We start from the raw sequence: 26,854 nt of genomic DNA, 5'->3' as shown, positions 1-26,854 counted from the left end.
ACAGCCTGGAGCCTGCTTGGGATTCTCTCTCTCTGCCCACCGCCCCCCCCCCCCACCCCTGCTCATTTGTGCACTCTCTCTCTCTCACAAATACACTTTAAATCTATATATTCTCAATTGCTTCTTGCTTATAAAATATACCCTCTTTGTGCTCATGTTGGCAGCACATATACTAAAAATTAGAACGATAAAACATAGCCTCTTTTTTTTTTTTTTAATTTTTTTTTTCAACATTTATTTATTTTTGGGACAGAGAGAGACAGAGCATGAATGGGGGAGGGGCAGAGAGAGAGGGAGACACAGAATCGGAAACAGGCTCCAGGCTCTGAGCCATCAGCCCAGAGCCCGACACGGGGCTTGAACTCACGGGCCGCGAGATCGTGACCTGGCTGAAGTCGGACGCTTAACCGACTGCGCCACCCAGGCGCCCCAAAACATATCCTCTTTTTATTCAGGCAAGGGAGCATTGAGAAATCCTGTATCCACTTAGGAATCTTTATTTGTTATGTACTCACAAGGAAAAGGATGGAAAATAACATTTCAGCCAAGCATCATGCTTTACATCCCTGTAATCCACTCTCCAACAACAATCCTAATTAAGTAGGCATGAGTACGTGTTTTACAGATAAAGGGAATGATGTTTGTGGAGGGAAGAATGGGGAATTAGTGCTTAATGGGTACAGAGTTTCAGGTGGGGAAGATAAAAATGTTCTGAAGATGGATGATGGGGATGGTTGCACAACAATGTGAATGTACTTCATGCCACCGTACTATCACACATTTATAAGTGGTTAAAATGATACATTAAAAAAATTTTTTTAATGTTTATTCATTTTTGAGAGAGAGACAGGGTGAGAGTGGGGCAGGAGCAGAGAGAAAGAGAGAATCCAAAGCAGGCTCCAGGCTCTAAGCTGTCAGCACAGAACCCAATGTGGGGCTTGAACCCATGAACCATGAAATCGTGACCTGAGCTGAAGTCAGACACTTAACTGATTGAGCCACCCAGGTGCCCCTAAAATGGCACATTATGTTACGTATATTTTACCCCAATTTTTCTCAACTATTTCCATATGAGGAGGAAAAAAAAGTTAAACATCTGAGTAAGTGATTCTTTCAGAACTGGAACTGACTTTGAATGACCAGCACTAACCTTCAAGAAGAGCCAAAGAAAGAGTCAAAATATATCTAGACAGAGGTAGGCTAATTTCCTAATAGCCTATGTTCAAAGAATTCACTTAGGTTCATCATTTGGAGCCTAAAGAAAAATTCCTTATACATTAAAACAGTGATCTGGAAGTGTCCTGGTTGATCTCTGCACCTGAGCCACACGGACAGTTACTCCCAGCACCACTTATGACACCGCTTTGATGTGAAAATATGTGTTCTGCTTTAGTGGAATAAAAATCACATGAGCTGGCTGTGACCACAATAGCCATCACTGAAACTCCGGGTTTTTGTTTCCTCATCCATAAATTGAGAGGACTGAATTAGACAGTCTGTTAAGATTATCAAGATTCAATAATTCTGCCCAATAAATATGTATAGGTATCACAGAAATGCAAGGTGACACCATTTTTCACTATCAAATAAGCCAAGATCAAAGTTTATTATATTCAACTCTGCAGAAAGAGCTAGGAGAAATGCTCTAGATTGTTAGTGACAGAGTAAATGGACAGGTTACTAAGACAGTGATTGATCACTACATATCAAAAGATCCCCCTGACTCTAATTTGTTTTCACACTACATGCACCCATCCAAACTTGCATTGAAGCACAAACTGGGTCCCAGGTTTTAATATATGACAGCCAGCTGAGAACCACTGCTTTATGGCCCTAACTGGGGTTCCCATTTCTAGAACTTCCATCTAGAGAAGGTCCAACACTAAGGAAATTATTACACTGTACTGCATCCACAACAGCTCATAATAGAGCCATTAAAAATGTTTACCAGGGCGCCTGGGTGGCTCAGTCAGTTAAGCGTCCAACTTCGGCTCAGGTCACGATCTTACAGTTCATGAGTTTGAGCCCTGCATTGGGCTCCATGATGACAGCTCAGAGCTTGGAGCCTGCTTCGGATTCTGTCTAGCCCTCTCTCTCTGGCCCTCTCCTACTTGTGCTCTGTCTCTCTCTCTCTCTCTCTCTCTCTCTCTCAGTCTCAAAAATAAGTAAAAACATTAAAAAAAATGTTTACCAAAAATTCACAGGGCAGCTGGGTGGCTCAGTCAATTAAGCGTCTGACTCTTGATTTTGGCTCAGGGCATCATCTCACGGTTGAGTGATCAAGCTCCATGACAGGTTCTGCACTGAGCGTAGAGTCTGCTTAGGATTCTCTCCCTCCTGATCCCTCTGCCCCTCCCCCACTTGCAAATGCTCTCTTTCAAAAAAATTTAAAAGAAAATGTTTACCAAACATTGTTAGTGACATGGAAATGACTTTGACCATGTCAAATGGAAAAAGAAAGAATATAAAGCACTCAGTATATATGTATTATCATCTTAATGTTTAAGTATATCTATGTATTAAAAAAAAGGGAAAAATTAGTCCAAATGTTAAAAGTAATTACCTTAAATGGTAAGATAAGTGGCTTTAATTTTCTTTATAATTGTATGCATTTTCTAAACTATCCAAATTGTCTTATGGATCTTTATTAATAGAAGAGTACTTTTTAAGAAATTAAGGAAAATATCTTTTCTGATAGCACATGATTTATCAAAAATAATTTCACATTTCCTTGAAAGTAAAATTTCCCTCCATATACCTAACATGATACACTGCGAAGGACACAAGACCTCACTTGTGTGGTATTCCTGCCAAAGTGCATGACATTGTTCCAGACAAACTCGGTTCTGAGCTGTTGTACAAAATAACTGGTCCTTCCTCTTCCGACATGTCAAAGTCAAAGATAAAGGAAGAGTAAAGAGCTGTTCCAAATGAAAGACGACTAAATGCAGTGCACACTCTGGACTGGATCCTGAACCAGGCATTTTTTTTCTTTTGCTAAAAGGACATTATAGGACAACTGGTGAAATTTGAGTACTCTGTAGATTACATGATATAGAGAATTAGATAATAGTAATGTATCAAGGTTAATATGTTTGATAATTATACAATGTTTTTAGGAAATACATTTAAAGTATTTAGGGATAAAGAGGTATTTCTGCACTTTACTCTTTTTAAATTTTTTTTAGTGTTTATTTTTGAGAGAGAGAGAGAGAGACAGAGCATGAGTGGGGGAGGGGCAGAGAGAGAGAGGGAGACAGAATCCGAAGCAGGCTCCATGTTCCGAGCTGTCAGCACAGAGCCGGATTCGGGGCTCAAACCCACGAGCTGTGAGATCATGACCTGAGCTGAGGTCAGATGCTCAACTGACTGAGCCACCCAGGTGCCCCATCTGCACTTTAAATGTCAAAGAAAAAAGGTGTGTGTGTGTGTGTGTAAGGGAAGGAGAGAGGCAGAGAGAGGGAGGGGGTATGATAAAGCAAATGTTAACAGTTGGGGAATCTGGATGAGGGTATATGGGAATTCTGTGTATAATTCTTGCAACTTTCTATAAATCTGAAGTTTTCATTTTTTTTTTTTACATTTATTTATTTTTGAAGGACAGAGTGAGACAGAGCGTGGGCAGGGGAAGGGCAGAGAGAGAATGAGACAGAATCTGAAGCAGCTTCCAGGCTCTGAGCAAGCAGTCAGCACAGAGCCTGATGCGGGGCTTGAACCCATGAATCATGAGATCATGACCTGGGCCGAAGTCAAACTGAGCCACCCAGGCACCCCAATAAATCTGAAGTTATTTTTAAAGAAAAAAGAAAAATCCCTCCATAATCCCATATCCCACTCTACCCCTATCCTCATGTATGACTTCACTTAATAGGCATCATTTTGTGTTAACATATACTCATCCTTTTAAAAGACTCATAGTTTTGCTACTAAAAAAAGCTGGAAACATGAGTTTGTGCTTTTGAGCTATAATTTCCTTATTTCCACAGAATAAATCCCTGAAGTGAGAAAAAAAAAAATACACATATGCTTCCCCAAATAAGCAGCTCTGATCCAGAAGTCTTTCTGTAAGCAAGCAGACTATGGCCATTACACAGCAAAATTGAAGTACTCTCCAAAAATAGCAGAATTAAGCCTTTCTCTAACCCTCACGCTCCAATATGGTGGCAGATACACTAGCCTGATGTTCTCAATATGTAATTTCTAGGGAATACATCTGTGGGAGTATGCCCACCAGCTGCTCAGCCTTCTCAGACTGAGCTACTCTCTGCTGGACTTCTGGGGGTCTTTGGGGGGGAAGGGGTGGTGTTTTAATGAGGTGGTGTTTTAATGAACATAGTTTTTACATGTCCTTTGGTTAAAACTTGTAGCCAGGATCCTAAATGGAATCAATAGTCAAGAACTTGGAATACTTTGGGAATAACGGCTCCCTTGACATTAAACTGTTGACGGCTAATAGTGTCAACGTACACTATTCTAGTCTCCTTTAGCCTTTTTTTTTTAACCTATTTTCCTTTAAATGTGATTCACAAGTTGTTTCAGTTTAATCTAAACTCAGTGCTATCAAGGTTGAATAATTTAACACAAACTTTAGGCAGTAAGCATCTGTCTTGTTAGGGCCAAGCGTAAGACACAAAGAACCGCTACGTGTGTACAGGCAGGTACGGGTGGTCAGGAGCGGTGTCAGGCTGCACCAGCCCAAGACTACCTTCCAGATCAGAGCACTTTCTAGAAGAAGGTATGGCAGCCATAAATTGGTTTTATACACTGTATCAGTTTTTCTTAAAATGTCATCATGATAGCCAAGTGACCTAACCATGGGGCTAGGAACTTGTTTAAATTTGTTAGTAGTCTAAATTAGTAATGTTAAATCAAAACCATAATTATGCTTAGCTTCAACTGCAAAAGAAAATTTAACCAGTTTAACAGACTCCTGTGTAGTTTTTTTCTTTTACAAGAGTGCTTTGTGTAGTTACCAATAAATAACTCATTTTTCACCTTACATCATTTCCTGAACCAAGACTTAAGGTCACCCAAGAAATAAATGGAAGATCCTTCCTGTGTCACCTAAAGTGACTGCCAAGGTTGCAAAGGTTAACAGTTCTAGTAAAACCCTCCTGGTTCCCCCCACCCTCCTGACCAAGGTCTGCAGTACGTACTTTTCATCTGTGAACTTCTCAGATGTAAAGTCTGCCTGTCTCTCGCTCTCATAGGGTCGATATTCCCTGTAGGATCTCCGCTCTGCTCTGTCAAGTGTCACCTCCGTCCCCCGGCTGTCATTCCATCCCTGCTGCTCCCCTCTTCTAGGAGCTCGCTTCTGGCCTGCCAAATCAGAAGGAACAGCTGGGACACCAGGTCCATGAAAGCACACCTACAGGGAGTTTTAAATTCCACTTTTCTAGAAGTCAACCTCATAGGAAAATCCAGGAAGTTTGGAAACGTTCAGAGAAGAAAAAAGTTATGGATATCATCGTAGCCCACAGTCAACTACCATCGACCCTTGAACAACACAGGTTTGAAGTGCATGGGCCCACTTACAGAATTTTTCAGATGCAGTACAGAAGTGTAAATGTATTTTCTCTTCCTCATAAATTAAAAAAAAATTTTTTTTCAACGTTTATTTATTTTTGGGACAGAGAGAGACAGAGCATGAACGGGGGATGGGCAGAGTGAGAGGGAGACACAGAATCGGAAATAGGCTCCAGGTCTGAGCCATCAGCCCAGAGCCTGACGCGGGGCTCGAACTCACGGACCGCGAGATCGTGACCTGGCTGAAGTCGGACGCTTAATCGACTGCGCCACCCAGGCGCCCCTCTTCCTTATAATTTTAATAACATTTTCTCTTCTCTAGCTTATCTGCCCTACGAATATATACTACATATACAAAATAAATGTTAATTGACTATTACTGGTAAGGCTTCCAGTCAATAGTAGGCTACTAGTAGTTAAGTTTTGGGGAAGTTCAAAGTTATATGTGGATTTTCAACTGCACGGCTTGAAACCTGGTTTCAACCTAACCCCCTGGTTGCTCAAGGGTCAACTGTACTTCCTCATAAAACTTTTAAGATACTTAGGTTTTCTTTCCCTTCTGTCCTAGAAAATATAAGATAAACTACACCAACCAACCTATAATTACAGGTAACTCACAATGACTGTGACAGCTATGGATACACACATTTGCTAAATTAACTACAGTTGTCAACAGCAGTTTTATTAAAACATGGTAGCTACACTCCATACAGAATATTAAAGGATAAATGCCCTGTATGTCAGATTGTACTTTCAGATAAACTATGGTTTATCATTGGCTACTAAGGTTTTCGTTTCTAAATACAGTTCTGTGCTGCTGTTATCTTTTTTTGTTTGAAAACAGATTTTCCTGCTCTCTTGATCTTTGATGGAATTTATACATTTATGATCATACTTTTCAATGTGAGGCCAAACTGCTATCTACCAACTGATCCAAGGGACAGCACTGGAAGGGGGCATCTCTCGTTCACAGAAAGGCTAGCACCCAGCCAGGGCCACTCCAGACCTCTCTCTCACTTTACTCCTCTCTAGTTTTGATGCTTTAAAAATTTTAAGCAGAGTCTATGTCTGAAAGCAGCTAACACTTGGTAAGTACGTTGTAAGGAACTTTGTCACTTCTTAAATCATCTTCTAAAAATGCATCTTATTTTTCTTAAAAAAAAGATATTAAAAGGTCTCCATCTCAAACATGATGTACCATTTTTATTACAGTAGCTTCGATTTTCCTTGGTATAATTTATACCCTTCACATTGGTTGTATGGCTATCAAAAAATTTTTTTAATGTTTATTTTTGAGAGACAGAGAGAGCGCGCATGAGCAGGGAAGGGGTGGGGGTGGGGTGGGAAACAGAGGATGGGAAGTGGGCTTTGCGCTGACTGCAGAGAGCCTAAATGCGTTGTAGGGGCCCATGAGATCATGATCTGAGCGAAAGTTGGATGCTTAACCAACTGAGCCATCAAAATATTAAATGTATTTGAAGTAATGAGTAATTTTTAAAGTCCCGGATTCCTCTCTTAGACAGATATATGCAACTCTTAAGGAATATATGTTTACACATATTTTTCTGTCTTCCTACTGAATAGCTTCTATCTGAACTTTGTACTGGGCACATGTACATAGTAACATAGTTCCAGTATCTTACTGATTCCATTTTAAAGCAGAAGTCAAGTCTGTGACACCACAAACATAAAATTGTGCAATTTATTACTTGTTAACATAAAGTATTTTTTCAATGTGAAAAGTTCCACAATAAATCTAAGTTCAGTCTTAAGTTAATGTCCCTTAAATCGGATTTGCATCCTGTACTGATGTTACAATCTGAGCTTGTGACGTGTTTGGGAAATGGGAAAGATGTTATCTTTCTCATAATAGATCATTGTTTCTCTTGCAGAAACAAAACAGAGAGTGACACTTGTCCCAGGAGTATGCAATGCCAAATGAGGGCAGGTAATAGAGATCAAATTTGGAATGTGAGGTAGAAAATGTTATTTTGGAAGTTTATTATCTAACAAGTTGAAAATTGTAATAGAGTATGACATAACAGCAATCAGCTGATATGTCAATAGTGACAATACTTTTCCTTCAATGCAAAAACATTATTTTAATACAGCTTCAAATTTCCTATTTATAACCTATCTTTAAATAAAACCTGGGGCACCTGGGTGGCTCAGTCAGTTAAGTGTCTGACTTCGGCTCAGGTCATGATCTCATGGTTTGTGGGTTCATGCTCCGCATCAGGTTCTGTGCTGACAGCTCAGAGCCTGGAGCCTGCTTTGGATTCTGTGTCTCCCTCTCCCACTGCCCCTCCCCTGCTCACGCTCTCTCTCTCTCAAAAATAAATAAACGTTAGGGGCGCCTGGGTGGCGCAGTCGGTTAAGCGTCCGACTTCAGCCAGGTCACGATCTCGCGGTCCGTGGGTTCGAGCCCCGCGTCGGGCTCTGGGCTGATGGCTCAGAGCCTGGAGCCTGTTTCCGATTCTGTGTCTCCCTCTCTCTCTGCCCCTCCCCTGTTCATGCTCTGTCTCTCTCTGTCCCAAAAATAAATAAACGTTGAAAAAAAAAAAAATTTAAAAAAAAAATAAATAAACGTTAAAAATGTTTAAAAAAAACCTTTAGTATCTCCACTCAGCTACAAAATTACTTAGGAGCTTATCCTACCTCTTTGCTTCCTCAAGGTTTGTTGTTGTTTTTTTTTTATTGTATTAAATTTGGAATTCACCATTCAAAACTTAAAATGACATTTACTGCATACTTTATATTAAAACTTCTTCCAAAGTTTTGGTGTATAAACTTAAAAAATAAAATTTTAAAAATTATATAGGGGCACCTGGGTGGCTCAGCTGGTTAAGTGTCCAACTCTTGATCTGGTCTCAGGTCATGCTATCACGGTTCATGAGATCGAGCCATACTTGGGGCTCTGCACTGACAGCAGGGAACCTGCTTAGGATTTTCTCTCCCTCTCTCTCTGCTCTTCTCCTGCTCATGTGCACACGCATGTGTGCACTCTCTCTCTCAAAACAAACATTAAAAATACCATTAAATGTAACTGGATATTTATTAGAAAAATTATGAATACACTGCAAACATCTGTCTCCCCAAAACCCAAAGATAAAAGGGGTCCAGTTTTCCCCCACAATTTAGTGCTAAGCGATCAAGATTGCAACTGAACCTAGTTTGTTTTTCTGTGCTGGGTCAGCAGCTCCAAGTGGATAATGCAAACACTGAATTTCTCTAGCCCTTTCCAATAAAACGCTGGCACATGCTGTCTGATCACTGATCTAAACCCAAGCCCATATGAAGGGGCAGAATACAATAAAATTTATAGTAAGATTTCCTACAAAACAAAGTTGAGCTTTCACTCAAAGACAATAGTTCTGAAAGGCTAGGAAAAGCAAAGCTGAAAACAGTCTCTGTAGATTTCAGTAACGAGTTTATAAAACAAGGCTCACCCAAGGGTTAAATATTGAAGGGCATTAAAAACCTGTTTCCATGGGAAAATCTTGTGATTTCCACATTCACATCCAAAAATATTTCCATTATATGTCAAACATGTTTTGACTTTGATTCTTCTCTACACTGAGCATTCATTTATAATATTCTAACTAAATTAAAAATTTTGAATGTTAGAAAGGTACAGTCCATATTAATTAGGGCTACAAAACCTTGAGAGAGTAGCTCTCTATAAATTTAGTACTAACTACATAAATGGAAATTAATGAGCTGTTTGCTCCTGAAATAACATTTAACTTGAAAAAGAACCAGGATGACAAAATTTCCATCCTACCTACAAAATTAACTAAGAATCTTTAATATAGATCTCAAAACCCAGGTCATCTGGATTATGAACAATTGACAGAAAAAAGTTATAAACCCACTAGATTACAATGCCAAGTTAAACAAGCAGGCTGCAACTCAGTTTACATATCATTTAAATTTAGAAAAAAAGAAATAGCTCTGTTTGTACATAAATACAAGGTGTTAACCAGTAATAAAAATAGATTTTTGCTTTACTTCATACATTTCAGAATTGTTCAAAATTTACAAAAATTTTATAAATTTTTGTTATAAGATAAAAATTCATGATTTTTAATATTAAAAAGGTTAAAAAGCAGTATATTAACATCACTAATTGCAGTTTCACACTACTTTAAAGGATAAAATACATTATTTTCATCTGTTAAAAAGAAAAGGGAGAGGAAAAGCTTAGCCTTAGTCAATTCTTTCATTACTGTATCTAAATAGATTTATGAGAAAAATCAGAACACAAAACGTACGATATATCTCACGTCTCATTCACTGTTTAAATAGGCTCATAAATGTGCTGGCCTACTAGCATGGGGTCTTAAAATATCCAAAAGCATTGAAAATAATTTTCAATATCTTTATTATAGTGACTTGATTTTCTATTTCTCAGGGGATATTGCTGGACTGAAGTTTTCACAGACAAAAGTAAAGCAAACATTACCTAGCTGCACGAGTCAAAGACCCAACACTTAAATCAGAGTTGTAATCTCAGGGCTGGGATGCACAACTGTCATCAAGCAAGGAACAAGCCAGCAAAGCCCAGTTGAATACAATGCCAAACACTGGCTCAAGTGGTCGAATGACACATCTTAATCTTAACACCCTTTTTAAGCAAACCTTAGGACCACTGCTTTATTTTAGGAAAACAGAGGAAATACAGGTGGAGTCTTACAGACTATGAACTGATGCAGTTCAGGTGATGAACGACTCTTAGGTACCCTCCCTCGCTGGATGCGGACAGTGGTACCTGGCTAAATAGGTTGTGGGGAACTTTGAATATTCTTGTTTAAAAGGGTTAAAGGTTAAAAAACGCTTTTCTTAAAGCAGCCTGACTTAATGACAAGTTACACGTCCCAACGACACAACATGCTGTATTGAAAAATGATGCCGGCTGACTGCTGGAAGCTACAGTAAGGGGATGGGGTGTACGAGGATGGGGTGAAAGCACGGAGCCTGGCAGGAGCCGGGGACCCCGCGTCCGCCCCCGCCGCATTCGGCTCGCGGCCCTGACGTCACAGCCCGCCCCCGCGGTCACCCAGGCCTTCGCTCCATCACAGAGGCCCGAGCCCCTCATCCCCACGATTCCTCACACACCCTGGGCTCTCGCCACCACCCCCAGAGGCCGGGTGCGCCCTCCTTGCTCACCCTCCCTCCTTCCCCACCACGCTTCTCTTCTGACCTCCCGACCCGAATTTTGCAGAGGTTGGGCTGGAGGATGGAGACCGTCCCTGCTAGCTCTAGATCTGAGCGCCCGGGGTAGCGACCCTAGTTATCCCGACAAACACTACCCCAACATTATCCCTCAACTTTGCCCAACTTGTAATCGCTCAGTTCTGGGATTCTGAGACCCCTATTCCAAGCCAGCACGCCGCCCCCGGCCCAAGGGGCTGGAAAAGGCCAGAAGGGGCGTGACACCCCCTCTCGTTCTCTTTTCCTACCTTCCTCCGCCACAAGGACCCTCAACTTAACCCGTCTTCCCAGGAGCCCCTTCCCTTTCTGGATCAAGACCCTCTGACCCCGGTCTCACAGTGAGGGTCGAGGGACGGCAGAGGAGGGGTGACCTCCGTGACCCCATTCTCCTTCTCCTCCCGCCCACTGCGCCTACCCGGGGGTGCCCAGGTGCCCGGCGGGGCGCGCGTACCGGGTGGCAGCGGGCCGCCCCCGGGGCTGTCCGGCTGCTGCGCGCCAGGGGCCGGGAGGCTCTTCCGCTCCTTCTGGGACTCCCTCCGGCCGCCGCCCGCGCCAGGTCTGTGGCCCGAGGCCCCGGCCGGACTCCTGCCGCCGCGGTTGCCGGCCCCGGCCGCCGCCGCTGCCTCGTCGCGCCTCTTGCGCTGCAGCTGCTGCTGGCGCCGGTGCTCGGCCTCGCGCAGGATGTCGAACGGGTCCGACTCGTCGTCCAGCAGCTGGTGGAAGCGGTTGGCCACGACGCAGCCGAAACTCTCCTGCATCGCGGCGCCTGCGGCGGCCGCGGCCACGGGGCTCCCCAGAGCGCCCTTCATGCCGCCGCGGCCACTGCGGGCCCGCCGCTGGCAGCCCACGCGAGCGAGTCTCAGCAAAACCGGCGGCGAGGACCCATCCCGCCCGCTGCTACCGCCCTCCCAGCCCTGCCCGGTCCCGGCCCTCCCCGCGCCCGCCCCCGCGCCGCCGCCGCCGCTGCCCGCCCAGCCACCGCCCGACAGCCAATCAGCACACGCAGACACGCCCCCTTTCCTAGTCGGCGCGTCTGGAAGCCCAATCAGCGGCCGGAGGCTGTCACGTCACGCGACCTCTATGCCCCTCCCCCCGACTCAGCAGAGAGGGGCGGGGTACAGGGGCGGAGCCACTGGGAGGAGCAACGAGTCTTGTAGTCCGGGCAGCCACGCTGTGCGGGTGGGTCACGGCCATTATTTGTATTCTCTCTGGCGCTGGATACACATTGGTTATGGGCCACTCATCTTTGAAGTTCATATGTTCATCTAGCCATTCAACTACATATTGAACACTTACTATGTGCCAGGCATTATGTTGTAAGAAATACTAGCTCCGTGTTTTTGCGGATCTTAGTCTAGAGACAGAAGAGTGCGGTAAAGGAAGGGACAGACTTTTCTACGCGCCAGTAGCAGAGACCTGACCTAATTAGGAGGCCTGGAAAGACTTTCCCTGGGAAGTGACGGTTAAACTGACATACTACCAAGGATGACAGGGGCAGGAGCAACCACACGTGAAGATGTCTTGAGGTGGGATGGAGCACAACCCATTGAAACTCAGAGGATACCATTGTAACTGGATTGCAAAGAGCTGAGGGACAGCCTTTTTTTTTTTTTTTCCCTAGGAGCAATAGGAAGCAAATTTTAAGCCTAAGCATGTATTTGAAAAGGCTACTCTAGTTGCAATGTGAAGGACTAGGTTGGAGGCAGGTCCAAATAGATGTAAGGAAACCAAGCAAAAGATTGTTGCAGAACTCCAGAGAAGAGTTGATGATGACAGTGACTTGAATTAAAATGGTTGAGTGGAGGTGAAGAGACTCATTGATTCAAGAGCTGTTTGGGAGGTTGTATCAACAGGACCTGGTGATGCGTTAGATATGGGTGTTGAGGGAAATGAAGAGGGTATGATGACTCCTATTTCTGGCTTGTGCAGCTGGAATGGTGGTGCATTCCAAAGAGATAGAACACTGGAGGAGACCATTTTGATGGGAATCATGAGTTAGTTTTGGACATATTGAGGGTTTTTAAAATTTTTTTAAATGTTTTTATTTATTTTGAGACAGAGAGAGACAGAGCATGAGCAGGGGAGGGGCAGAGAGAGGGAGACACAGAATCTGAAGCAGGCTCCAGGCTCTGAGCTGTCAGCACAGAACCCCACGCGGGGCTTGAACTCAACCGACTGAGCCACCCCGGCACCACCCCCCCCCCCTTTTTTTTCTTTCAGTTGAGAACTGGAACTCAGAGGACTCTGAACTGGACAGTCCTCCAGGAAGTTTTGCCTGGCACCTGTCTGTCTATCCCACTCCTTCCTTTTCCTCTTACATTTTCCCAGAACCTGTATTTTGTTAGGACATCAGGTGGCTGTATGCCCCAGGGGAAGCTGGGTTTATCAGCCTCAAACTTGCTTAATCCTAATCATGCACTCTAATTCCATTCCCTTGCCAATGATTGGTGTAGGAATAAGCTCCTGGTGCAAATCTTCCCTGAGGGGAACTATTATGGAAGATTCCTGGGAACATTTTTCTTATATCTAAAAAGGGATTGAGAAGGGATCTGTTATTTCCCACCTCTGTTCTCTGCTCTTTGTTATGTGAGGAAGACATAATGCCTAGAGTTGCTGTTCCTTATTGCAGCTATGAGAATGGCAGAGCAGAAGGGTAGAGAAAACCTAATTCCTTGGTGCTGATTTATCCCACTGGGAAGACTCCCTACCTCAGATTTATTATGTAAGAGGATAAATAACATTATTGTTTAATCTGCTCTTAGTTTTATTTGTCTTGATTCAAAAGCATCACCTTAGAGCTTCTTGCTCAGGTGAGTCATCACCAGCATGACTGCTGCCAGGTTTGTGTTTTACTCATTTAATTTTCTGTCATTCCTGAGGAGGATAGGGATGATGCCTGTCATTCATTGCTTTCTTATTCGTTGCAGTTTACATGCCCAGTGCTTCAAATTCTGGGTAGTTGTGTGGTAGGTTCTCAGTAAATATTTGCTGAATGAATATTTTAAGATATTCAGTCATCTCCTTTTTGGAGTCAGCAGAGGTTTATGATCAAAAGCCTATTCTTTTTACCCAAAAGAATTGATAGCAGGTGTTCAAACAAAAACTTGTACTTGAGTGTTTGTGGCAGTACTGCTTGCAATATTCAAAGGTGGAAACAGCCCAAATATACATCAGTGGATGAATGGATAAACAAAATGTGGTACAATGGATTAATATTTGTGTATAAAAGGGAATGAGGTACTTATACATGCTACAATATAAATGAATGTTGAAACATTATGGCCAGATACAAAAGGCCACACATTGTATGCCCCTTTATATAAAATGTCCAGTATAGGCAAATCTATAGAGACAGAAATCAGATTAGTGGTTGCCAGGGGTAGGGGGGAAAGGAGATGGGGAGCAACCATTTAAGGTGCATGAAGTTGCCTTTTGGGGTGAGGAAATTTTTCTGGAATTTATAGTGGTGTTAGTTGTACCAAATGTGAATGTAGTAAATACCACTGAATTGTACACTTTAAAATGGCTACAATAGCACACCTTTCCGAGTTTTTGGCTATGAGGATTGGGGCAGCCTGAGACAGGGGTCCTGCACTGAGATGCCTCAAATCCTTGTTAAAAATGTTTAGGTCCCCATGAGGCCCCACACTGTCCAAGCTAACCAGGAGGTTTAGGTAGGAAGGGGATTGATGGGCTTCATTGTTTATAAAATCAGTTGTGCTGATAAAAAGAAGTAAAGCTGGGAAAGCTTTGAGTCCGGCACCTGTTCATGGTCATCATTAACCAGCTTTACCTGGCGTACACATCAGATGGGACATCAGTCTGGCTGTAAATTTCAGCCAGCTGTTAGATGGGAACATGGAGTATCGCTGTGCACCTGCAGATGTATTATTTCTTTTGTGGCATGAATAAATGTATCTGTGATGTACAAAAAAAAAAAAAGACTACAATAGTAAATTTTATGTGATTCTACCACAATATTTAAAGCATATATTTTGGAGTTCTATCCTGATTTGAATCCTGGCTCTGCCACTAATTAATTTTGTGACCTTGGACCTGTTCCTTATTTCTGTGCCTCAGTTTTCTCATCTGTAAAATGGAAAAAATAATGATACCTATTTCTGAGGGTTATTGTGAAAACTGGGTCAGATAATGCATATGAAGTGTTGAGCACCATGCCTGGCACAAAGTAAGTCCTCAGTGAAAGTCATTATCAACATTATTATTATCATCATTTTGAATCACACTTAAGACTAGGTAGAGTCATAATGAGCCCTCATTATTATGAGAGGAATGAAATTTCCAAAGATTCTTTATGCACCAGAATTACCACATGTACCAGAGACCATATTTTGAGAAGCACTGCTTCAAACCAGATGTCTCCGGCAACTTTAGGCTGCCCATCACCAAGCAACAACAAGGGACCATTACCACTTGAGAGAGGACCTGTCATCCTCTAAATTTTTTTAATGTTTATTTATTTTTGAGAGAAAGAGAGAAACAGAGCACAAGCAGGGAAGGGGCAGAGAGAGACAGAGCACGAGCAGGGGAAGGGCAGAGAGGGTGGAGACACAGAATTGGAAGCAGGCTGCAGGCTCTGAGCTGTCAGCAGAGAGCCTGACATGGGGCTCGAACCCACAAGCTGTTTGATCCCACAAGCTGAAGTTGGATGCTCAACCAACTGAGCCACCCAGGCACCCCGGGCTTGTCATCTTACTAGACATTCAGATTCAGCTTACTCCCCCATTGCCCTCCTATTTCCTTTCCAACACCACCAATCACAACAGTTTCTTAAAGCATGCTCTGGGAGCACTGCATTCTAATTTCCAAATCGTAACTGCCTAAAACAGTTATAAGTCAACCAATCCTGATTACTTTAGGATTAAGAACACCTTTAAAATCAATGAAATAGAGATGAGTAGCTTCTAGCTGGTGTTAGCTGGCCGTGGGTTTCCTTTGGGGCTATTAATTACTGTAGAATTTACTGATGGAAACTTATTAAGTAGCATCACATTTTTTCCTGACAATTTTTCTGCTGGAAGATTGCATCCTTAAATGCGTTCCTAAAATAACAACTCTTATCACATGAGCATGAGTTATTTGCAACGTTGTGTTTAATGTGGTCAATTTAACAGACTTTATTTATTTTTTATTTTTTTAAACTTTATTTATTTATTTGAGAGAGACAGAGACAGTGGGGAGGGGTAGAGAGAGGGGGAGACAGAGAATCCCAAGCAGGCTCTGCATTGCCAGTGCAGAGTCTGATGTGTGGCTCAAACCCACAAAACCGTGAGATCATGACCTGAGCTGAAACCAAGAGTTGGACGCTTATCCGACTGAGCCACCCAGGCACCCCTAGACTAATATTTCTAATAATCCAAGGTATAAAAACTATCTTTAGTAATTATAATATCAAACAGAACACACACCCACACCCACACCCACACACACACACACACACACACACACACTCACTCACACACGGCCATATAACTTAGAAAATAAAGCATACCAAAAAAGCAATGGGGTGTGGATGCTGAATAATATCATTAGCCCTTCCATAGCAGTTATTTATTGGCACCAGTGGAAATGCATGCAATTTAACTACATACAAATTGCTAATTACCTTGAGTTACTTAATATACAAATTCCATTAGGAATAGTAAAATAAAATTCACTAAAATCTTCCAGATTGACTTGAAATTCTCAGGAAGATCAGTCCAGAGTTTAAAAACATGTAGTTGTATTACTTAAAAAAATTTTTTTATCATGTTTATTTATTTTTGAGACAGAGAGAGACAAAGCATGAGTGGGGGAGGGGAAGAGAGAGAGGGAGACTCAGAAGCAGGCTCCAGTCTCTGAGCTGTCAGCACAGAGCTCGACACGGGGTTCGAACTCCCGAGCTGTGAAATCATGACCTGAGCTGAAGTTGGATGCTTAACTGACTGAGCCACCTAGGTGTCCCTTTAGCTGTATTACTTTTAGTTATATGCAGGGAAAAATGCCTAAGAGACGGCCAAGGCACAGGGGCCAGTCAGGATGCAAAGGGTTTGCGTTTTTGTGAATCACCAAAGAGTTGTAGTCTATATACTCTGTTTTGCCACTGGGTTGCTGCCATCCCTTTGCCTATCTTTTCTTCTCTATGAAATTAGGATGATTATAATCAGTACTATGTTCCACGTATGGTTGATGGGAAAAGAAAATCAGAGAAGTAAATTGAAAAAGGTAAAACGGTATTATATTATTTTACAATTGTTTCTACTTCCTTGTATCATATATGTAAAAACAAACTATTTTTCCTAATTCTAAGAGGATCTCAAATGTTTTATGCCAGTTGAGTCAATTGTGATAAGATTAATAAAGTTATAGTTCCTGGTTTAGTTGTTACAAGATTGATAAGTGAATTTAAATTCAGTGTCCCACAGAAAATGAATAAAGCAAGTATGTAGTCTCAGAGTTAGGGGTTATAGAACCATAAACCATTGACATCAGGATGTGACAAGAGAAAATTTTGCCAAGCCAAAATACATTATGATGACCAGACACAGAATATTTTAAATCCAGAAAGGACCTGTACCCACCTTACAATATTTGTATTCTTAGTATCACTGAAGTTCTTTCCAGTTTTTTTCCTTTTTTTACAAAAATGTTTATTTACTTTTGAGAGAGAGACAGACAGAGCATGAGTGGGGAAGGGACAGAGAGCAAGAGAGGGAGACACAGAATCTGAAGCAGGCTCCAGGTTCTGAGCTGTCAGCACAGAGCCTGGTGTGGGGCTTGAACCCACAAACCGCGAGATCATGACCTGAGCCGAAGTTGGACACTCAACCGACTGAGACACCCAGGCGCCACTTTTCCTTTTTTTTCTTTAAGTTTATTTATTTTGAGAGAAACAGCCCAAGTGGGGGAAGGAGAGAGAGAGAATCCCAAGTAGGCTCTGTACTGTCAGCACAGAGCTAGAGTTGGGGCTTGAACTCACAAAGCCGTGAGATCCTGACCTGAGTTGAAATCAAGAGTCAGATGCTTAACTGACTGAGCTACCCAGGTGCCTCTCCAGCTTTTCCTCTTATGACAAGATGTTACTGCCTAACCCTGTTTGTATCCTCAGACCACAGTGCAAATAGAACAGAATTTTATTCTATGTTCCTACTATTAAAATCTTGATCTTGGTCATAGCTTTAATTAAAGCTAAATAAAATAATTTGGAATTTAGAACTTTTTAGTTCCACATTTATTCATGAGGAATCTTAGAATTAAATCACTGGCCTGTCTTTGGTCATTTGTATACCTTTGAACCAGTTGCTATAGTGAAGGGCATTTAATTCTCTGATCAGTCAGGCTGGGGTTGCAAGGCCAACCTGGAGTCTGATTATAGTCAGCCCCCTGAACCCTGGGACTGTGTGGATGGGGGTGGTTCCCCGAGGAAAATAAGGTTTCCAATACTTGCATATAGGAATAGGTGCTGGGCAGGAAACTCAGAATCCCCCATCAGTGATGATTAGCGTAAACATGTTATTGATATGCCTCTTGTAGCACTGGATTCTTGTGCCCCCATTATAATTCTTTCTTCTTATTTCTCCTCCTTAAGACCAGAAAGTGTACCTAACTCCTTTCTGAATCCCTTCTTTCCCTTCTTTCTGGCCCCTTCTCTCTGATCGCATCTTCAGTGCCTGGAGAGGTGCCCTTCATTCAGGAAATATTTATTGTGTGAATGAATTAGTTTCTTGCTTGTATGTATGTGCTCCTGGTAAATAACTTTGCATGTGTTAAAAATGCAACAAATTAATTAATGTGTGAAAATTAATTAATACATGTTACGTGATCAGATGGATGTTATACTGTTTCTGAAAGAATCACTATTCTATTCTATAGAATAAAATATTCTATAGCGAATATTCCATTTGCTAATAATCATAGCCAAATTTTATATAGTGCTTACTAGGTGCTAGCCATCATTCCAATTCTGTTCATTTAATCCTTACAACCACCTGAAGAGGTGGATGCTTCTACTGTCCCCATGATATAGTAAGAAGAGTGCCTCGGGAAGTAACAGAGTTCGCACAGGAACGCAGGCAGTCTGGCTCTCCTAACCATTATGCTTTTCTGCTAAGTAGTGAGCCAAAGCTGATGTGTGAGCAGGATATGGTTTCTCGCTCCTTTTTAAAAAATTTTTTGTTTTTTGAGAGAGAGAGAGAGAGAGAGAGAGAATGTGAGCGGGGGAGGGGCAGAGAGAGAGGTGGACAGAAAATCTGAAGCGGGCTCTCGTTGACAGCAATGAGTTCAATGAGCTGCTCAACCTCACGAACCTTGAGATCATCTGAGCCGAAGTCAGAAGTTCAATGGACTGAGCCACCTAGCTGCCCCATGGTTTCTCTTTTTAAAAAGCTGAGGGGCGCCTTGGTGGCTCAGTCAGTTAAGCGTCTGACTTTGGTTCAGGTCATGATCTCACAGTTGGTACATTTGAGCTCTGCGTTGGGCTCTGGGCTGACAGCTTGGAGCCTGGAGCCTGCTTCAGATTCTGTCTCCCTCTCTCTTTGCCCCTTCCCTGCTCACACTCTGTTTCTCTCTCTCTCAAAACTAAACATTAAAAAAATAAAAAAAATAATAAAAAGCTATATGAGCAGAGGGCAGATATTGTGTGCACATAAGTCCTAAAGAGGAGCTGAATGGAGACCCATAATTATATCACTAATATAAATTATATGAGGGAGTGCCCAGAGAGGCACTAGTGGGGGAAATGGTTTATTTAGACGCCCTCCCCCCCAAATAATTTTGTGGGATGAAGGCTATATTGTGTCCATGCTAAGTTTGAGTGGAATAAGATGTTGAAATAGGACTGCCTTTCTGTTGAGATTATATTTCAGAAGTGTATTTAAAAATGAGCTAACACTTCACTCTCTAAGAGTGGTCTGTGGATAAGCACCTGCACAGCACTTGGGAGGTTGTTAGAAATGCACAACCTGGGGCACCTGAGTGGCACCCAACTTCGGCTCAGGTCATGATCTCACAGGTTGTGAGTTTGAGCCCCACATTGGGCTCTCTGTTGTCAGAGGGAAGCCTGCTTTGGATCTCTGTCCTCTTCTCTCTCTGCCCTTCCCCCCCGTCACTCCCTCTCTAAAATAAATATTAAAATAATAAGTGAACAATCTCAGGCCTATCTCAGAGCTACTGAATCAGAATCTGCACTTTACAAAATCCCTAAAAGATGTCTATGCACAATAAAATTTGAGAAGCACTGAGCTAAAGTAAAAATACAAAGCCAGCAATTGGATCTGTCAGTATCATCTGATGGAAACCTGGCTGTCCTTTGTCACTGACATAGTTTAGCCTTATCTAGCAGCTGGTATGTTTGAGGTGCTCAGCCTGGCATGGAAGCACCTAATGAGAAAGAGCCTACTCTCCCTCTCCCCCAAAGAGGACAGAGGCCCTGCACCAGGAGGGGCTCAGGCCACCTCTTCCACTGAAAAGTCCCTACCACATATCCTTTGATGAACTTAACACCTTACCACAAGGTTAAGGGGAATGAATTGGGAAAGGTTCCAAAGAGGAGGAAATTTTAGACCAGTTTTGATGAATGATTGAGCTTTAGATTAACTAGAATTTCTGTGTAGAATGTCAGACTATGGGCTATACCAATAAGGATGGGCCAGACCTTGAATTACTGCATAAGCCATAATAAGGATTTTGGACTTTACCTTTTAAACCCAGGAGTGTCACCCAGTGAATACTGTGCTTTATAAAAATATGTATTTGGTCATTCAGACCACCAAAATATATTTTGCATATATATTTGGTCTTTGTTCACAATTCCTGGCTCACAGCTCCCCAAACCCTCAGAATTTGGTTTCATGGTTAGTTGCCAAAGGAGCCAACCATGTGATTAGAGGGTTGGACCTTGCACTGCCACTAGAAGTTGAATCTATCACCAATGGTCAATGATTTAATCAATCATGTGTATGTAATGAAGCCTCTATAAAAACTCAAAAGGATGGAATTCAGAGAGCCTCCAAGTTGATGAATATGTGGAGATTTGGGGAGAGTGGCATGCCTACAGATTGCTTGGAAACTCTGTGCTCTTTACCCATACCTTGCCCTATACATCTCTAACCTGGCTGTTCCTGAGTTGTATCCTTTTATAATAAACCAGAAATCTAGTAACATGTTTCCCTGAGTTCTGTGAGCTGCTTCAGCAAATTAATTGAACCTGAGGAGGGAGCTCCTAGGGCACCTCTGATTTATAGCCAGTTAGTCAGAAGTATAGGTAACAACCAGCACTTGTGATTGGCATCTGAAGTAGATAACAGTCCTATAGGACTGAACCTGTGGAATCTGACACTGTCTCTGGATAGTGTCAGAATTGAGTTGAGGGGCACCTGAGTGGCTCAGTTGGTTGAGCATCCCACTTTGGCTCAGGTCATGATCCCACTGTTCGTGAGTTTGAGCCTCATGTCAGGCTTGTAGCTGTCAGTGCAGAGCCTGCTTTGGATCCTCTGTCTCCTTCTTTCTCTGCCCCTCCTCCACTCACTCATGCATTCACACTCTTTCCCTCCCTCTCTCTCTCAAAAATAAACATTTTTTAAAAACTGGAAAAAATATTTTATTTTATTTATTTATTTAAAAAAATGTTTTTAACATTATTCATTTTTGAAAGGCAGAGAGAGACAGAGCGCAAATGGGGGGGGGGGGGCAGAGAGAGAGGGAGACACAGAAACAGAAGCAGGCTCCAGGCTCCGAGCTATCAACACATCCCAACACGGGGCTCGAGCTCATGGACTGAGAGATCATGACCTGAGCTGAAGTCGGCCGCTTAACCAACTGAGCCACCCAGGCGCCCCTGGAAAAAATATTTTAAAAAAGAGAATTGAGTTGAATTCTCAGACACCCTGTTGACATCTGGAGAATTGCTAGGTGCTGTGTGGGACCCCCTCCCTGCAATGCACACATTGGATTTGGTGCCAGAACCAAAAGACCCAGGGAATATCACCAGGGGTTTTTGAGGGTTGGGAGGAATTATCTTTATTGCTTTGGGTGAAATTATACATACTCATGGAAAGAAAGTAAAACTAAGAACAGTAAAACTAGTAAACTAAGAAAATAAAACTAAGACAGTAAAACATAAAATCTCATCACCTACTGACATTTTCTAATGTTCTTCTAGTTTTCTTCATGTGTATATACACATATAATTTTACATATCTGATTTTTTCACTCAGCAATGTCATAGACACTGTTCTATGTCAATAAATACATCTACATCATCATTTTAATGGACACAAAATATTCTGTTGTGTGATAATGCTTCATATATCAGTCTGGGTCCAAACAGAAGACAAGAACACACAGTAATTTCAATGGGAGAGTTAATATAGAGAATTATTAACAAGAGATAGGACAGTAACTACTAAGAAAGTACAAAAGAATGATATCTTGCCATTTGCAAAACATGGATGGACCTACAGGGTATTATGCTAGGTGAAATAAGTCGGAGAAAGACAAATACCATATGATTTGACTTATATGTGGAATCTAAAAACAAAACAAATGAATAAACAAAAAGCAGAAAGAGACCCATAATACAGAGAACAAGCTGATGGTTGCTAGAGGGGAGGTGGGTGGGGGGATGGGGAAATTGGGTGAAAGGGAGGAGGAGATAAAGGTTTCCAGTTATGGAATGAATAAGTCATAGGGGTAAAAGGCACAGCATAGGGAATATAGTCAATAGTATTTTAATAGTGTTGTATGGTGATAGCTGGTACAGCTGGTGGCAGCTGTGATGAGCACAGCACGATGTCTAGACTTGTTGAATCACTATGTTATACACCAGAAACAACTGTAACATTGTCATCTATAATTAAAAAAAAGAAGAAGAAAGAAAAGGAATTCTAAAGGGTACTTTAGGGCTAATGGAGGGTACCCAAGAAAGGACAAAGTTGGAAAGGAGTTCAGACTTCATTAAGGAAGGTGTGTTTTGAGTCCACTGGATGGTGGAGAAGTTTGCTGCTTTGTCAGGCCAGGATGGTGCATAATCACTGGGAAAGCAGAAATAGCACTCCAGAGCTCAGAAGAGTGAAGGCTTATGGGGGAGGGAATGCACAGAGGGAGACAGGTGCCACTGTTGGCAATGCTGGGACCAGAAGCTGGGGAGGTCCTGCTTAGCAGGAATGGAGCATACTTCTACTTGTAGCTTGGGGTGGGGAGTCTCCAGGACACTGCATGGAAGAAAATTCAGGTGGCTGGCTCATTATATGGAAGTTCCGCAGGCTCTGGTATGTGCACACAAGGGACAGAGGAGAGGGTACCATGAGCAGCTACCGGTGTTGAGCTACAGGCACATGCACTCTGGGCTTCTGGCTATCCAGCCTGTTGAGAGCTGTTAAAAACAGAAGCCTAGCAGACAGTAGAGAAAATACCACTTGGAGTTAGGCAGTGGAGAAAAAGCATATTCTGCCTGAGCCTGGTGACGATCTACTGGAGAACTAGGAAGAAAAAAGCTCTTTTTCTTTTAGTAGCCTTCCATCACCCTCTGTTGACTGAGTGTAACATCTTGTGTTGGCAAAGAAAAACTATTTAATGGGCCCAGATCCATTTTTTCAGAGCAGGCAATAAATATGAATCTGGAATTGTGTGGCAATAAGTAACTGGCACGTTACAGCATACTTAACCAGTTCTCTAATAATGGATATTTTTGTATTCCCAATGTTTTACCATTCTGAACAATGCTGGTATGCCTGACTCTAACACTTGAGTGATTACTAGAAGAAAGTTTTAAATTGTGGAGGTGGACATGAGATTTACATCCATTCTTAGATTAATCAATCAAAGCTACATTTGGCTTGGGGAAATGCTATGAAAACCAGCACCTGCCTGGGTCATTCAGAGGTGGCCAAAAGTTACTTTTATTGTTGGCCAGAGATGCTTTTCTAAGAGTCACTATAGCCACCAGGGAGAACTTCTATTCAAGAAGTTGAATACACCTAGGCCTCATCTCCCACATCCAAATGGTCATAAAAACCCAAGCTTTTAGCCATTCGGGCCTGTCCCAGTGTAACAGATCTCTACCCTGCCACCTCCAGGACCACTAGGACTCTTCCAGATCTTCCTTTACTTGGCACCTCAGGAATCTATTTTATCCCCCTTGGGAGATTCATTTATTCTCCTTGGGAATACTTGAAAATTTGTATTGTTTGATTAGATTCCACATTTGTAGATATTAGAAAACAGAACTAAGGGCTCCAGAGGGCATGGAAGCCTTGCCCTGCCTTTCTTCTGCTTCCTACACCCTTACTCCCTACCTAGAAATCCCTCAAGTTCACCCTAGTGCTGTTCACTTCTTGCAGACATACCTTAATCCATTAATCAGCTGAGTACTGACATTATGCCAGGGACTCCTTAGGAAATTATAGTGAGAAAGCCTCTACAGTTTCTCAAGGGCACAGAGGCAATAAGCAGTAAAACTGGAATTAGAAACCAGACCCCCAAGTCCAAGTATAGCTTCTATCATGTTTTACAAAAAATATAGCTAGCGAGAGGGAAAAAAGCCCAATAGGTTTGCTGTTTACTATATTGGCTCAAAAAGTCTCATCATGCCCAATGGTCTCTCAATGCCCCTACAGAAGTCCCTGCCCTGCCAGTTCTGGATCTGATGGCTTGGCCCTCCTCTGGGGACCATTTCTGTGGATATCTGAACACCTCTTCACATACCCATAGTGGTCTTTGCTCCTCCCAAGTCCCTGTTCTGTCCTTTGGAGTAATCAATCCCAGCCAGGAGTCACTGGCAAAAGGGCAATGGTTGCTTCTGAGAAGATGGGGCCTTCTCCCTAGAGAATCTCTTAGAGGTGGTATGCTGGCTGAGACTATTAATGAGCAGTTGAAGATTTTGCCAAATTCTATTGAGCAACAGCTGTGTACTAGGCCTCGTGAGACAGAAATGTGGGGTGTGGATTCTGCCATCTTTGTTTTTTATTATTCATCCTAGAGGAGTTGGCCATCCTTTTACTTTTGCTTTCTTATATATTTGTTTCTGATTGTAAACTTATAGACACAAAAAATTTAAGGAACTCAATCACCAAAATGTGTGACAGAAAAATCCTCATAATTTGTCTTTTTTTAAGTTTATTTATTTATTTTGAGAGAGAGATAGAAAGAGAGAAAGAATGTGTGGGAGGGGCATAGAGAGAGAGAGAGAGAGAAAGAGAGAGAGACAGAGAGAGAGAAACTCCCAAGCAGGTGCACTGCCAGTGCAGAGCCCCACACAGGGTTTGAACCCACAAACTGTGAGATCATGACCTGAGCCGAAATCAAGAGTCAGACTCTCAACTGATTGAGCCACCCAGGTACCCCCATAATTTGTCCTTTAACCCCACCCCCACCCTCACCTCATCATCATTAACAATTCAGCTTTTTTTTGTATTAAAATTTTTTAACAAACTTTATTTTTAGTAGCAATTTTAGATTCATAGCAAAATTGAGCAGAAAGTACAGAGATTTCCCATAGGTCCCCCTGCTCCCCAACAAGCAAAACCCCTCCCACTGTCAATAGCTTCCACCAGAGTGATACACTTGTTACACTGCAAATATAGTGTACAAAATATAGTCTACAAATCAGTGAATCCACATTGATGCATCATTATCAACAAGTCCTTGTTTACATTAAGGTTCTTGGTGTTGTACATTTTATGGATTTCAGCAAATGTATGATGACATGTATCCACCATTATAACATCATACAGAATAGTTTTACTGCTCTAAAATCCTAGAAATCCTTTGTACTCCATCTATTCATCCCTCCCCTTCCCACAATGTCTGACAAAGACTGATCTTTTTAATGTCTGCATAGTTTTGCCTTTTCCAGAATGTCATATAATTGAAACCATACAGTATATAGCCTTTTTATTTTTTTAATTTTTTTTTCAACGTTTATTTATTTTTGGGACAGAGAGAGACAGAGCATGAATGGGGGAGGGGCAGAGAGAGAGGGAGACACAGAATCGGAAACAGGCTCCAGGCTCTGAGCCATCAGCCCAGAGCCTGACGCGGGGCTCGAACTCATGGACCGCGAGATCGTGACCTGGCTGAAGTCGGACGCTTAACTGATTGCGCCACCCAGGCGCCCCTATATAGCCTTTTTAGATTGGCATATATTTTAGATTAAGTTTTCTGTAAGAGCACAATATCATTTGTTTGTTTACTTATTAACTAATTAAATAAATAAGGATAATATCAAACGTGTTCTTTCTTCATGTAACACTGTATCTTGAATACATTTTCTTATCCGTGTATTTAAAAGATAATGATAGCATATAATAGTTGAGTCTATTGAGCATTCACTGTGTACCACATACTGTTCTACTATAAAGGTTTGTCATGTCTGTTATGGGCTAAGTTGTATCCTGTCCCCCCAATTCATATGTTGAAGTCCTCTCTTCTGTACCTCAGAATGTAACTGTATTTGGAGATAGGGTCTTTAAAGAGATAAGTAAGTTAAAATGAGGTCATTAGCGTGGACCCTAATCCAATCCGACTGATGTCCTAAGAAGAAAAGGACACAGAAATTCACAAAGGGAAGACCACATGAAGACACAGGGAGAAGACAGCCATGTACAAAAGCCAAGGACAAAGGCCTTAGAGGAAACTGATCCTGCTGACACCTTGATTTTGGACTTCCAGCTCCTGGAACTGTGGGGAAACAAATTTCTGCTGTGTAAACTACTCGGTCTGTGGTTCTTTGTTATGGCAGCCCTAGCAAAGTGGGGCTGTGTTTCCACAGTCCCTGAGGTGGGGGAGAGAACATGTGATGAATCTCTCAATGACTTCTTTTTAAAATAAAATAAAAATGATTTTAATTCCAATTAGTTAATATACAGTGTTATATTAGCTTCAGGTTTAAAATATAGTAATTCAACAATTGCATACATCACCCTGTGCTCATGACAAGTGTTCTCCTTAATCCTCATCACTTCTCTTTTTTTTTAAGTTTATTTTACTTAGTTATTGAGAGAGAGAGAGAGAAAGAGGGAGAGAGAGCAGGGGAGGGGAAGAGAAGGAGAGAGAGAGTACCCCAAGCAGGCTCCATACTGTTAGTGCAGAGCTCAGTTTGGGGCTCGAGCTCACAAAC

At 42.1% G+C, this 26,854-nt stretch overlaps 1 protein-coding gene and 1 pseudogene across 3 annotated transcripts in view; one reads left to right on the top strand and one right to left on the bottom strand.

Annotated features, from left to right (window-relative positions):
• HABP4 (hyaluronan binding protein 4) overlaps positions 1 to 11,686 on the bottom strand; it is a 42,089-nt gene extending 30,403 nt beyond the window's left edge. The window contains exons 1-2 of one of the 3 annotated variants that reach the window (XM_043567051.1): positions 11,192 to 11,686; positions 5,157 to 5,319 (exon numbers count right to left, since the gene is read on the bottom strand). In XM_043567051.1, coding sequence (XP_043422986.1) covers positions 5,157 to 5,319; positions 11,192 to 11,549 — 521 coding nt within the window. In that variant the 5' untranslated portion in view covers positions 11,550 to 11,686. Of the gene's footprint in view, positions 1 to 5,156; positions 5,320 to 11,155 lie in introns of all 3 variants that reach the window. The other 2 variants (XM_043567052.1, XM_043567050.1) reach the window with 2 other exon arrangements.
• Positions 11,687 to 14,339: 2,653 nt separating this feature from the next.
• On the top strand, positions 14,340 to 14,523 carry LOC122475256 (annotated as a pseudogene).
• Positions 14,524 to 26,854: the final 12,331 nt, after the last annotated feature.

This window comes from Prionailurus bengalensis, chromosome D4 (genome assembly GCF_016509475.1).
Source record: "Prionailurus bengalensis isolate Pbe53 chromosome D4, Fcat_Pben_1.1_paternal_pri, whole genome shotgun sequence".
Taxonomy (NCBI): Eukaryota; Metazoa; Chordata; class Mammalia; order Carnivora; family Felidae; genus Prionailurus; species Prionailurus bengalensis.
The sequence above is the reverse complement of the archived record's forward strand: the minus strand, read 5'-3'. Positions and strand labels throughout refer to the sequence as shown.